The sequence below is a fragment of the Pleurodeles waltl genome, chromosome 2_2 (assembly GCF_031143425.1).
Source record: "Pleurodeles waltl isolate 20211129_DDA chromosome 2_2, aPleWal1.hap1.20221129, whole genome shotgun sequence".
NCBI lineage: Eukaryota > Metazoa > Chordata > Amphibia > Caudata > Salamandridae > Pleurodeles > Pleurodeles waltl.
The window spans coordinates 749,000,538-749,015,727 of record NC_090439.1 but is presented as its reverse complement, the minus strand read 5'-3'; the positions used below and the strand labels follow the sequence as shown (position 1 = coordinate 749,015,727).

At 39.5% G+C, this 15,190-nt stretch overlaps 1 protein-coding gene across 1 annotated transcript in view; it reads left to right on the top strand.

Annotated features, from left to right (window-relative positions):
* ELOC (elongin C) overlaps positions 1 to 12,114 on the top strand; it is an 82,680-nt gene extending 70,566 nt beyond the window's left edge. The window contains exons 3-4 of the mRNA XM_069220364.1: positions 10,066 to 10,209; positions 11,903 to 12,114. Coding sequence (XP_069076465.1) covers positions 10,066 to 10,209; positions 11,903 to 12,093 — 335 coding nt within the window. The 3' untranslated portion in view covers positions 12,094 to 12,114. The remainder of the gene's footprint in view (positions 1 to 10,065; positions 10,210 to 11,902) is intronic.
* Positions 12,115 to 15,190: the final 3,076 nt, after the last annotated feature.

Sequence of the window (15,190 nt, the reverse complement as noted above, 5' to 3'; positions counted from 1 at the left end):
TCCAATGTAAACGGTTCAGTTCAAATTTACCTACCCCATTAGAACTCTGAGTATGCCTAATTATCCTCCATATTGTCATAGTAGACCTGAATGACCGCTTCCTACAAATTGATATAAATATAGTGTAAGAGCTCCAAATACTTGAAGCAAGGTCCTATAATGCCACTTACTGGTCCACAACATACCTGGGGAAAAGGAGTCCGCATATGTATACCAGACCAGACGTATATCAAATATTAAGGCCGTGATAAGCCTAAAGGAACCCGGGATAAGAAAAAATGTAAAGACTTAGTCCAGTTCCCAGATCTGTCTTGTAGCAATGGGGCACAGACGTAATTGGTTACTCACCTACTTGTTCTTGTTAATGTTGTACGTCTATGAGGACGCCGATGAACTGAATCCCGTGCAGAGATGCTGTTTTATCCAGTCTCCGGAGAATAAGGACACAAAGGAAGGATTGCTGTATGGCGCCCGACCCCACAAAAAGGACAGAATGACTAATTTAAATGTTTTGCAATCAGTGGCCCATATTAAGTCCATGATAAAGTCAGGATAAGACAATAAATGGACACATGGCCTCTTGCCCCAATCCAACTTATAATGAGAGGGCACTGATGTGAACGGCCAATAACCTAATCCTTCACATGACAGTTATCTGTTCATGGGTGTGCTGAGAAATGAAAAACCCATGCAGATAGATTGGTGTGGTGAGTCTTCAATAACTGTAAACCGAAAGGTACGACTTCTATAAGTGCCGGACGCTGAGATGAAGAAAAGAAAAAGGGGGAGGGGACCGTTCATCTAGATAGTGTACAGACAGACTGGATAGACTATTAGATGCTCAATACCACATGTTCAGTGTTAGACATCGGTGCCCATAGAAACATCGTGATACAACGTAAAAAAGAGGGAAACCATGAGTATATCCATAGAGTTCCCAGAAGAACCATTACTATACGTATAAGCTGTCACGTTGACCATCATTGCACACGTTGTTAGTTTGTTCAAATATCAGTATGCATAAAACCTAGACGATCACCTACTAGTAAGGGTGTTTTGTAAAAGCATGTTCCATACAACATCCTGCAGAAAATGTTATGAGAAATATACATATAGATGCCCCGTCGCTGATTTCCTGCTACTGCAATATTCAACAACAGGGGCAAGTTACAGCAACCCTAGAACAAAGTATAGGAGGTTATCCACATGTATGCACATGTTACAGTCCTACAGAGTGCAAAATTAACAAAACATTACTAGTATAAATGGTCATCGAAATCTCCTTATTTTGAGAGTATTTCTTATTCAAGGAATACATGCTGATCCCTATCTGTATTTAGACCCTCCGCCACTGCCCCAAGTTTAATGACCCACATACTCTCTAATCGTCTCAGTGCCAAAGTTTTGTCCCGTCCCTCTGTAAGGTGTCAAGTGAATGGAAGGATGGAAGCATGGAAGGTGATTTTTAAAACTTCTCTATGCTCATGCTCCTTATTGTTGTGTATTGTTGCTGGGTAATCCTGATTACAATTCCTAATAGCCCTAATGTGCTCTTGTATGTTCTCTGTAAGGGTCTAATAGTATTATCAACGTATATGCGGTCACACTGGCAAACCAGAAGTGGCAGACATACACTGAGCAGTGTTGTGTAAACAGTGCGTTCATCGAACCCATTTGATGGTAATTTATAATTATTCTGTTAATAATGGACACATCGATCACGTATAAACCATTGCCTGTTAGAGATTGAATGTTGAAGCAGGCTTCTCTTCTCTTGAAAGTTACAGAATAGGCAAAATATGTTGCCAGATGCTTCTCTGTATAGATTTCCCCTATATTCTTTTTAAAGGATGTTAGTACCTTCCAGTGGCTGGACATTGTACCAGCATTGTGCTCCATACTATGCAAGTGCAGTTCTAATGCTTTCCTTTAAATTCATTCATAATTTCTTTTAGCAAGAGAGAGATACATAATGAGGATTTTTTTTCCTGTGCCATGTTCATTGCAAGTTTTAACTTGTTTTTGGCTTAATAAGCTTTGTTTTGAAGCCATCACTTTCATAGGCAAGTGCGCACAACATGCTGTTCATTGGACATCAATCTCTTCTGTGGATGCTAACCTATAGTTGAGAGCAGAAAATTCTGCACAGCCTGGGATCTCCCAGAAGACCAATTGCACAATATGGGTCCTTGAGATCACTGTCACAAGATGGCTTCTTGCTTCACCCCTGAATTCCCACTGCTGCCTCTGGCTTTCAGTGTGGTTCCCCCCTCATGCACTGGAGAGGGATGAAAACTAACAGTTGAATATAAGAGAACTGTTATTCATCTGAATTCAAAGTCCATATCCCTACCTCACCCCCCCCCCCCCCCCCATTCATAATCTCTGCCACATCCAACGAACATTAATTGTTGCATCCTTCTAAAATTAGTAGCTTGGCCTACAGGGATCAGCATCTGTGCCCTTCATTAATTCATGTCTTTTCTGCTAAATGCAATCAACTAGATCACATTTTGCGCCTAAAATCCCCTGTACAGTATATTATGGATGTTCGCAGCCCTCTTCAAAATTTACAATCAAATGTCAATTAATCTCGTAAAACTCTTCTGCATCTGAAGCTACGGAATGGGGAGCCAGATTGTCACCTAATCAGTGCCTGTCTGTTTTACATTCAAGATTGGGTACATAGAAACATGCTTTGCCGTCAAGGTTATTAAACTGAGATCCTGTTCTTGGAGCATGCCAAACCTACCATCTCCTATATACTTTTTTAAATTATTTATTTATATATATATATATATATATATTTGTTTTCTGTTAACTTAGTACACAAATAATAAAAATAAAGAAACAAAATCATAATTACCAATTACAAAAACCTCAGGCCATGCAGCAGTATAGAAACTTGAGTAATGCTCTCCTTTGGCATCCTCATGGCATCGGTACCGAGGCTGCTAGACCAGAACGTTGTAGAAAACTGTTTATTCACAAAGCTATAACAGTGCATGCCTCTGCCTCTAACTGAAAAGTATACCATTCAGAGCTAAACGGGCTTATTACCTGCTCTATCAGAGCAAAGTGTCATAATACAATCTCTACATGGTCAAGTTGGTCATGGTTGTATCACAAGAACGTTTACTTAGGCTCAACTCTCGTGGTTCTGTTTGTTTCTAGTACAATATGGATTCTAAGCTAAGCATCAACAATATTTCAGTATAACTGTGCAGTGTCCCTAGAAGCCTGGCATGTGTAGCTTGTTTAGTCTGATGTATAGTCTACACACTAAGGCACCATCACTTCTGAAAACCTGGGGCTGAAATAGGTTAGAAATCTCCTCATTTCATGTCAAATAAACATTTGGGTAGTAAGCACATTGCAAGCCTTTGTGATTTAGACTTACTAAGAACTCTTTTAATAAACGTAAGCCCACGTAGCCCACTATGTTGTAGTCCAGTTATGGTGTTATGCTTCTTCTGAGTTAATGGGTGGTTTTGTTCATACTTTTCTTGTGCTAAAGTCTAGCAATCATCTAGATTTAGGCACTTGTTGCAGAATATCAAATTGACAGCTCCATAGGGAAATAATTAAGGACCACATCATGAGCACTTCAAGTAGTATGTTTACTAAGTTTAATATACACCCTCACTATGCTGTTATTTTCTAACTAAAACCATTCACACTACAAAAGTTGAGAGATATGGCATTTCATGATAAGTTGTAAAGTATGTGAAATGTAATAATGTTATGAGCATTTTTTGGGTCAGTGGTTGCATGACGTTTTAATGTTTCCAGGCACACACAAATATTATGAATGCTGGGCAAATATGCTTTAATCTTCTGTGAGTTAAAGGCATTTCATTTGTTTGTTTCGGTGTCATTTAAAAATCCTCGCTTTATAGTGGTCAGTCATGCCTCTTTGTCCCTCCTTTTTTTTCTCCTCCTTGGGAGCAGGGACTAAATACTGTATAATTATGCTTTGTCGTGTTTATCTGTTCTTTGGGAGATTTTTTTTCTTGGTTTCCTGCTAGTATTCGTCGAAGCTTACCTTTTTAGGTCGCGCGTTAGCGTTCGGCCTGCTGTATACTAAAGTATACAATAGAGCGAGTTTCAGCGTTCTGATTTGTTAGTTGCAGTGTCCTTCAAAAATCCTTGCTTGCTAGTGGTCAGTTCTGCCTCTTTGTCCTGCCTTTTTTAACTTTGGGAGCATCACAAAGTACGGTGTAATTACGCCATGTCCTGTTTACCTCTTCTGTAAGGGACTTTTGTTTGGCATTTGCCTGTTTCACCTCAACAGTGTGGGTGCTTGTTCAGCCCCTCCTCCTCACCAGCTCCCTCTGTAAACATAAACCAACAGCAGAGGGGGGCTTTTTAGCTTGCCCTCGCTCTCTTCCTTTTGTTATTTTCAGTCTGTCTGGCAATAAAGGTCCAGTCAGTAATTTACAACGCTATGAGCTTTAACTTGAGCAAACACCAGACTATTGCATTCCAAATGCTTGTTTTTCTTTGCAGCTTTGTATGGAGCGCTTTACATAAACACCAGTTACATTAAGCAAAGACTTTAATTTTTTGTAGATACAAAGAGTTTAAGTGATTTGCTCAGGACCACAGGATGTAGATCCGCTGCTGAGACTAGAACCTCGTTCACTAGCTCCAAATCTGACCTTTACGCGCTTCTTCTCAGTTTGGAGTTCTGACCTCTGGAGGTCTTGAGAGGACATGCTGAAAGTTCCAACCTAAGTGTCTAAGTGAATAATTATCCACTGTGGCCTCAAATGAGTAACTTGTGTGTTTAGCAGTTCTGGTCTGATTGCTGAGGCAACAGTGGGTCGATTCCAATGTTGGAGAACAATGGGACACGTTGAGCTCTGGCTGGAGGCGGCTCTAACACCCCGATTAAACACTAACCCACAGAGAAGGTGTAGGTTCTGCGTCTGTTTTGCCAGCTGACCCCTGACCCCTTCAGAGCGCTCGAGAGTCTCTTGGAATGCAGGCTGTGGAGTCCAGGCTGCTCTTGTTACTGTACTGTGTAAACTAGCGTTAGTGTTTTGCTGAACTTTGAACTCTTTACGGCTGTATCACCTAGGATGGATGTCACAAGGGACAAGCTGCTCAGCCAGAGATACAGGGCCCAAAGTAAAGTGGTAATAGTAGTTTGTTTACCACCTAGCACATAAAATAATATTTTCAGCTCACCTGTGCTTGTTTTGTTAACCTGTCAAAGATGAAACACTCAACAGGGAACCAGTGACTTACAGTGGATCTCTGTGGCAGACACATTAATCACTGAGCTGTCTTGCTGTCTACTGGCCATGGCTATTTTGGAGCGTGTTTTTATTTATTTATTTATACAATGTTATATAGCGCAGATTTTACCCGTAGGTGTCGGAGCGCTTTACAGTAGAAAACTTTGGATTTAAAAGTTGAACAACAGACAAGAAACAAATAGTAATGAAAAAAAGCAAAACAACTGCAACAAAGCACGCAAACAGCAACAGTACAAAACAAAAGGAATGGGAAAAATCTGATTTAAGTTAGAGTTCAGTGTATTCTGTCTGTTTGAGAGCCTAATGGGCTATAGCGTGGGTACTCGCAAACATTTTCTCAAGGGCCAAAAAGTTTGGTCTGTGGTGTGACCGAGGGCCACATTAATGCCAGCATGGTAGTGATGTGGGGGGAGCGAATGGGCCGCTGTAAGATGGGTGTTGGAAGTGAAGAATGTACATCTAGTGGCTGAATTACACAATATAAAACAAAAAAAACTGACATCAATCCTGGCTTCCCCACTTGGCCAAATTGTTTTCACTTTCCCTCCTTTATAGCTCGAGCGTGCGAGCGCTTTGACCTGTTGCCAGTTTTGTGGGATTTTAACCATGCCTATCTCACGCCCATCACCTTCATCCGTTCCTGGACTTGCCTTTCAAAAATCACTTGATGTCATTGGTGAATGCCTTACGTTTGTGTCCCGCCTTGAGGCTGTTTTTGTCACGCTTTGCAGACTGATTCTGTTACAGGGATTATTGCACAATTGCCGATATACTTCAGCGTGGGCAAACTATTTTTTTTATTTTGTCTCTCCCTGTCGTGCTGCATGGCGGCCATGACAGTCACAGAGCGACCAGGAACAAGAGCGTGAACTCGATCAGTGGAATTGGACTACTGGTCACAGTGTTCACAGTTACTTAATCAGAGCCATTTCTTGTGGCTCTCCCCTTGAAATTGGAAAATGTTTTACGTAAAACAGAAAACCTCTAAGCAAAAGCAGCTCTCCTGGCACAGCGGGAGAGCCGATACTACATTATTCACTGCATTCGGGGAAACTCGCCCCACAATGCTTTGCAGGGCATTACTTTCATAAAACATTCTTGCTCATAAATCAGTCTGTGGTGGTCCTCAGACAATGTGACTACCTACAAAACGTTCAGCACAATGTGCTGTTTCTGCCTACATCAACTCTAGGTCCCCACTCTATATTAGTGGGGACCCCAAAATAATGACCATCCCACCATTCAGTGTCTTTTTAAGTGCTCTCATAGCTGGAGTGTTTGTTTTACTGCTGGGAATAGCTTGTGTTTGAAGGGCCTTTTATTTTGTAATATCATTGCTATCGGCCTGTTACCCCTGAAAATGTTTAAATTCATTCAGCCCTCTAGGGGCTAAATAAATGGTTACACTGCATTCTTTATTGCGATTTTCCTTTTGTGTAATTATGCTGTCTAGGGGCTAACTATATAGTTACATGACCATGTTTCTTACAAATGCTATTTTCATTGTGGTGACTTCTGGGGCTGTTCTAAGCATTACAGTCATATCAACATTCTAAAATATTTGTGGCACTGAAACTTGCCCCATAATGCTTTGCAGGGCATTACCTTTACAAAACAATTGTGCTTATAATTCAGCCTGTGGTGGTGGTCTTTGGACAATGGGACCACCTTCAAAACGCTCTTTCTGTCTAAATCATGTCTGGGTCCCCACACTAGGTCAGTGGCGACCCCAAAATAATAACCCCTCCTACTGTTCAGTGTCTTTTAAGCTTTCTCATGGCTAGAACTTTTGTTTAGCAGCTGGGAGAAGTTTTGTTTTAAAGGCCTTCTTTGTATTATCATTGCAGTAGGCCTGATAGCCCTAAAAATGCCCTCTAGGGGCATATGCATTGCAATGCACTGCATTACTTTCTCCTGTGTTTTTTTTGTCATGGGGTTATGCACTCTAGGGGCTAACAATATGGTTACATGACCATGTTTCTTACAAATTATATTTTTGTTATGGTGCCCTCTAGGGTCTGTTTGGAAAAGTACAGTCTAATGCAAACAATTTATTTCCGATAAAGATTTATATGATAATTGTATATGTTGTAATAATCTCTCCTTATTGCAATTATGTCCATGATTCAGGCCAATATACATCCTTTCACACTATGAGTGTTTGACTACTCTTGATATGTTTGGGTGACCCTTCTAGTTTATTTCTCCTCTGTGGCTGTCTTGTGTCTTTTTGGGGGGAATCGTGTTAGCCAGCCAGCAACTCTGTTGGTGGGGTGATGAAAGTGGTATTCTATTGGAATTAGCATGGCAGATTTAAATTAGGATGCTAAATGCTAACATTTTCATTTTTTGCTGCAGATAGAGAAAGAAGGTAAATGGAAGGGCTTTAGTTCTATACAGTCACTGGAATTATTTGGCAGGAAAAGACAAACTTATGAGGCAGGGTTGACCAATTTACGTGGCAAGAAAAGTCCAGTTATGAATTTACAATGACAATAGCACTAACTCAAGCAAATACGAGACCTATTGCATTGCAAATGCTTGTTATTCTTTTGTGCTTATGTTTATGTTGTGGTATTTTTTTATTCGTCCTTCACATTTTGCCACTTGGAAGGCTCCTAGTCATGAACACAGCGTAAAACCTTTCTCAAAACGGACGCTGCACTTCATTTTTCAGCACGCAGTACGAAAGACATTGGGGAGGTGTTGAATTCAAGATTACAGGGTACAGTACCTTATGTGGCCAAAAAAGCTCCCAAGGGACACCTAGTGACAGCCTGTGGTACTACACCCTTTCCCTGCTTCTTGCACATGAGAACAGTAAATGTTGCAGGTTTTTTTCAGCCACCATATTACTCTTGTGTTTTTATTGGTGCTCCTCAGCCCATCCCAAACCCATATTCCATTAATTTAATTTCTGAGAGCCTAGCAGCTGTAAAATAGTAACAAGTTTCTAGCTTCATTTTTATGTACTCCATGCATTTTATTTTTTATGTTTAATTTACTGTTTTGATCGGGCCATCCCTAGACAACTCCCATGTGCACGTTTTGGACGGTAATGAGATTCCGTGCTTAGTTGATGGCATTAGGTTTGCACCTTGCTGAAAACCATGACTTCAACAAACTGCTCTTTCCTCTCCTTTATTTGTTCCCCTTTGAAATGGATCCAAAAAAGAAAGAAATATTTTGGCTGCAAATGGCGTCTTTTTCTGACATTTGTCTATTGCAAAATGCAGCCTTGGGGTGGAGAGGAAAAAAAAAGGTTGAAAATACCAAACATGTTTTTAAATTGTCTAAATAAAGCAAGACAGAGTGGTCGCAAAGTGTTTTTATTCACAACCACACACATTAGTGCCACTTTACAGAGTTTGCCCGTGAAGCGCTACTTTTGTTTTCTCGTCTTTCTTTGAACATTAGTTTCCCGGGTACCGTTCCTGGAAGTACTGCAATACCTGGTTTATCCATACAATGGAAAGTGTTAAATGTGATCCTTATCAGCTGTTTTCCTTCTTTTACTTCATGAAATGTGTACTGCTCTCTGTTCAGGAATGTGGTCTTTTTTTAAACCACACTGGTTACGTTTTGTAAGGAAATAAGCAATGGACGTTGAAACGTGTCCCTTCTGTCATGGCCTCAACTTTTTAGGCAAAAACACTGATTCCTGAATAAATTTTTTTTACATAAACCTGTTGTTCCTGCTTACATTTCACATGCTTTGCTTAATCTTCCATTCTTTGAGTGTTTGTTTCTCCCAGCGTTACTTATTTTTTTTCAGCCAGCATATTACTCTTGTCTCCCTCATAACCTATTTCCCATTTTCTGGTTCTCCAGCACCTCAAGGTCATACGAATGGCAATGGAGCTATGCAAATATCATCACTCTACTGCATACAAAAAGTCAAAAGTAAAACACATTTCCATTTTCAACGCCAGGACCTCAAACTTTCACAATGCGAGACTGATTGCATTACAAATGCTTGTTTTCCTTTTTTGTATGGTATGTTGGGTGCCCCCTCTGCTATTCCTAAGTCCTGCATGGGTCCTGCATTTTATATTTCTTTTCCATCATTTCACCATTCAAGTTTCTGTGGAAATGTTTAGTTGTAAATGTGTTTTTTGTTTTTCTTGCCACACATGCCCACCTCTCTAAATTCACTCTTTGCATATGTTTCTCGGTCATTGCTTTGCCTTGTTTGGTTTCCTCGTGTGCCCCGTTTTTCTGTGTTCTGTCTTTATATAAACTGCTGCTGAACCTTTTTCCAATTTCTAATGGGGGTAAAAGCAGAGTGACCCCCTGCATTTAATTTCTACATCACAGCTATCAGTATTATTGAATTTCACTTCTCCCTTTCTCTGCCATGACAAAATAAGTGCATCCTCAATCCATATGCAGCATTGTCGTATTTTTAGTTTTGTGTCTTAATTTTCGCTCAGTTTATGAATTGTGAATAGATTGTGTATGTACCTTCTGTCCACAAAGTGGATAGGACAAGTTGCTGACGGTTGAGCAGGTTTTCGGATTTGTAAAATACCACATCATTACATTTACCCAACGTTTCTGAGGCGTGACTTGCATTACAATAATTGTGGCTAATCGAAAATATTTTTTGGAAATATTTTTTCTTTCATCAGAAACAAAAACCAAGCAGGATATATTATTATTTCCGGTTTTACTTGGAAGTCATTGTGCTGAATTTGTGAAAGCATAATTTTTTCATTTTTATAATATTTTCTACTGATCAATTTGCTTGTATGTTTTAACATTATCAGCCCCTTATTTCAAATGAGTGTTTTGCTTTTAGATGGAGAAGAGAAGACCTACGGTGGATGTGAAGGTCCTGATGCTATGTATGTCAAACTGATTTCATCTGATGGACATGAGTTTATTGTGAAAAGAGAGCATGCACTCACATCAGGAACAATAAAAGCTATGTTGAGTGGCCCAGGTAAGCTCAAGTCTTCTATAATTTAGGTCAAGGAAATTCATTGTTTCCACAATGTTTCCATATCAACTGCCACGACGTGCCTAAATTATTTGTAAATATTGTGACAGAAGATAATTGCATTCAAAATAAGTTGCCTTTTGTGGACCTGGGCAAGAGGCCCAAGGAAAGGACCTGTCAATCTAGATCAAGGTCTCCAAGCTGTTACATTTTCACTTAAACTAAAGGAGTGTGCTGCCATGTAATATTGAGTTTTCCGATTTTAAGTACATGCGTGCTAGAACAACTAGACAGCGCTACTGGCACTGCAGTGAGGAATGGTTTTGCATCAGAGCTGTACAGAGGGTCCCTTGGAGCCCTTTGCCTTTTTGTGATTGTAAAAAATGTTTTTTTAGTAAGTACAGTCTCATTTCCTTTACGGACGGCGGACTGCAGCAAAAAAAACAAAAAAAGTTATGCAAATGAAGCCAAGGGTATGGTGGTTTGCTGACTCCAGCAGGCCGCCGTCCCCTTGATGCCATCCAGTTGGAGTGAGTCTATTTGCTACCTATTTCATGAATAATATTGAGGCATGTTGGGTTGCGACTCGCTCTGATTTGTTAATTTGTTAATCGAAATAGCACAGGTCAGTTCACAAAAAGCCATTTGATTCGCAACAAAAAAAAACTTGCTGCAAAATTTGTCACTGCTTTTTGGTAATCCAGTTTTGAAACATCTGGCCCCAGGCTGCATATTGAAATGTTTGTGCAGGTACAGTTAGTACTTTTGAGGATTTTGGTTAGAAGTCCATTGCCATAGCCGATATGTGAGAAGACTAGACATTAGACTGTTGGTGTGAGGTGGTCTTTCTTGATTAAATGTTTACATTTTCTGAGGAGGATGTTAGTAAAAGACGCCTATGGGCGCATTTTTGACTTGAGATTATTAGTGACATCTTTGGAGAAGCAGTTTGTCACGATATCAAGCTTGGGAGCATGCAGGATTGAGAGGGGAAATTGGACTCATAAAAACTGCAGAGGTAGTAGGTACGTGGAACATTGAAAGCTTTGGTTAACAATGGAGATTTGTCTGTAGAAAAACACTATTAAACAAGTGAGGATGTAGAGGGCCTTTGGGAGCAATGATGCTCTGTACAAGTCGTTCAGGGCAACTTAAGGAGAACAAAGGAGCTGGATTTCTAGTTGCACAGATGGAGAGCTACTAGGAGCTAAAAAGTCACATGGAAGTACAGCTGTAAGTGTAGTTTTTCAGTAGTAAATTGTTTCACTTGAATTCCCAGACAATCTGTTTCATATCTGTAGTCTTCAGTAACTGTACAAATATCTCTCTGTTTATGATGCCACAGAGCGCTTTGCGTGGAGACGTTTTATTACGAGTGCTTAATAGAGCATTATTCATCATAGGAGTGTAATTACAGTATAGTAGAGCAGGGGGGTGTTATAACGTATAGGTCTCATATTAGATTTTGCCTAGTATGCACTGTCCCGTTTAACATAATTTTTTGTAACTCTTGGTGGGTCACATTTTTAAAGCGAAGCTACTTTCTCATCAGACATTGCCTTGAATGTTTATAATCAGAAAGATGTGAATACATTTAGTTCAGTGTTAGTCTGCATAAGTAAAATGTTTCAACCCGCTGCAGTGTTTCGACTTAAACGGAGACTTTTCAACATCATCTTTGTTTTGTGTTTTTCAGGACAATTTGCTGAAAATGAAACCAATGAAGTTAATTTTAGAGAGATTCCTTCCCATGTGCTATCTAAAGTGTGTATGTATTTTACCTATAAGGTGCGCTATACTAACAGTTCCACAGAAATACCAGAATTCCCAATTGCACCTGAAATTGCACTGGAGCTGCTGATGGCCGCAAACTTTCTAGACTGTTAAAATAAAGATTTTTAAAACTCATTTTTCCTGTACATAATACTTATGCTTTGGTTAACAGTTGTATTTCTTACCTCGTGGCATGCTGTGCGTATGTATTTGCCAAGTGTGTTATGCATCACAGAACAGGGTATTTTCTTTGTTCATTTGCAATAGTCATTGACAAATATTTAAATGGTCGGTGTTAATAAACTGAGATTAGATAGATATAATTTGCTGTATCTGTTAGAAGTCACCTTTTGCGTAATGACGTGTTTGACATAAACATTATCTGCTTCAAACAGAGACTTTAAAATGTGACATTAAAGTTTGGTAACCACACTGGGGCCCTCTTCTTTCATTATCGGTCGAAGTGTGTGCAATTGGCCACTTCTTTAACTAGCAGTGCCCTGTTATGAATTTGTTGCGAAGACAATGGGAATTTTTTTTTATTTAGGTTTTTGTTAATGCCAACTTTGGCATTCTGTGGCCTCTTTGATGCAACTAGGCTCACAAGTAAAAAGGTCCCTGGTAAAAGACTTCAGATTAAAGGTGATTAGCAGATAATATCCTGGTGTCCTGTACTGGTGACAGTGCGCCATATCCTGATTATGTGGCATAGATCCTCTCCAGAAGGGGTCGATACCAGTGGTTTCCAGGTGCGGGTTGAAGGCCCTTTTGAAAAAGTAGATTTTACGAACTCTTGAGGTTGTTTACGTGTGTTACCCTAATGCTTTGATTGTTCCATCTGGACATCTTGAAGTTAAACCTGGAATGGAAGATCAGGCTTACCACAATTCCTTTGAGTTTGTGACTTGAGAAGCAATAAAACGTAAAGAATGGGCAACAACTGTAGTTATTTATCCCCACTCCCCTCTAAACAACAAATATGATGCACACTATCTTGAATTTAATCCACTGGAGTCGGTACCGTTTTGTTCAGGGCTAGAGACATTTTGTTGAGGAAAAGTCTAGCCACTTGATTCTCATTCCCCCTGAAATGTTGAGTATTTCTTTGCCTGGCACGAAAAATATTTCAGTAAATTAGCCAAAAAGCGATTTATGCAGTAGTGGAATCCCTGATTTTAGCATCATACTGTACATTATGATGAAGATCAGATGGGTGTCCATGACGCTCATCTTAGTAAGACTGACTTGGGCAAGACAGTCCTGGCAATCAATACACTTGGAGATGTTAGAGCCCATAAGAAGCTATTGCTGAGGCCCTCCTCATTCCGTATCAAGACTGTCTCATACACCAAGATCCAAAGGTGCTGAGCTTAGTGGATTGGCTACCACTTCTTCCACCTCAAACTTTAGGGATTTGTAAGAGCTGAACATTATAACTTTTAAAATGCCTAACTACACTTGTCTACAGGACCTACTCTTGTTCCATGCTATCAACCCACACATTTACACTTAGTAACTATATGTATATAACTATGGTGTCATCAGTGATGCCCTCAATAATGTCATTGAACAGGTCATGACTGATGTAATATATGAGGTACAAAGTACTGCAGGGGTGCAAGTTATAGTTAGCTCAATAAACTATAACTGGTGAGTTCTAGAGATTATTTTTTTTAAGCATTAGTTTTTACCTTATTTCAGCACCTAAATATAACGTCATTTTGATCTATGTGCTAAGGTTCAGAAAAATGCAAAAAAGCTGTTGTTCCTCCATTAACCCTAGCTACGTACTGTACCTGCATTTCACTTACTCACTAGGACTCGCTCGGTGTTATGAAGCCTTCAGGTAGCTACACACTTTATAAATCTGTATAGTTTTTTTTTCATTGAAATATAAATGTTTGTATATAGTGGGCATTTGGTGTGTGTTTGTGTACACACAAACTGCATGTTTTTTTTCTCTCGCTCTCTCACTCTAAGTTCTGGAGACATACCCACAAGATGAAAGACCAAGTGGTTTGTAAGTATTACAAGAACCCTGAGATGACAATGTTGCACCATAAAACAAGTTATTAATTATGTTTTTTATATTACTTGTTTATTTTGGGGTTGTTAGCTTGAAAAATATATTTTGTTCAAAGTACAACCACTAAAGTGCACGGACTAGGATTGGAATAGTTAGGTTTTGTTTACCTTTCATGAATAAATTGTTGCTAAAACAAGACTGGTGACGACCCTTGAATTTTTGTGATTCTGTGGCCGCAGTGTGTACTGCATAATTATAAATTTACCAGATTTGCCACTTAATTATCAAATGTCACAAAAGTTTCAAGAATAAGTGGATGAAAATTCTACCAGAGAATGGGGTGGATAATCCATATTTTTGCAGCATTATTTACATAACTTTACAGCGTAATTTCATCCTTCATGTGCGTAATCCTAATAGAAATCGTAAATGTCTGCAGAGTGGTTTGAGTGAGAGTCATTTTGCTGATAAATCTATATTTCACAGGAGACCATGTGAACTCTGAAATCTTCTTTCACAGTTATCTATGAAATATAGATTCTTACACAACTGCATTTTGTGCGGTGAAGCCAATCAAACATGATATGTTTTGTGGTTATGTCTGGCTGTCTTGTTTTCTTCCTATCTTTTGTGCCATTCTGCTAAACTCCACAAAACATTTCCAAAAGCTTGGCCTGAAAGTAGATCTGTACTAAAGGAAGTGCCTTTGCTTGTTTTGTTGTGAATCTGTTTTGTAGTTTTGGAGAAAAAACACTACATCCTAATGCATTAACCATTAATTTCTCCTATTACTTGTTGACTTGTGCTTGTCTTGTGGCTTTTGTATAGTTTCCTGGCCTCATTAATTGTCATTTCTAAAATTCAACCTCTGCCCCTTCCCTATCTCCATTGTGTCACACTGGGTGATGTTACATGTCTTCAGTGTTGTTCCATTTCCCTCTTTCCCAATGTGAGGCTAAGTCTTATCAAAACCCTCTCAGCCCTTTTCAAACCAATGTCATTTAAGGTGCTCACCAGGGCTATCTTAGGGCACCGCTCGAATGGCCTTCCCAGTACTTACATTGTCCCAAATATCCCTACCCAAAAGGACTTTGAGTGAATATAGCCAATCCATATAGTGTAAGTTCCCCGTCATGAGTCCACAGTGCAGACACTCTGGACCTGAGCCACAAGCAATCTTCTCTA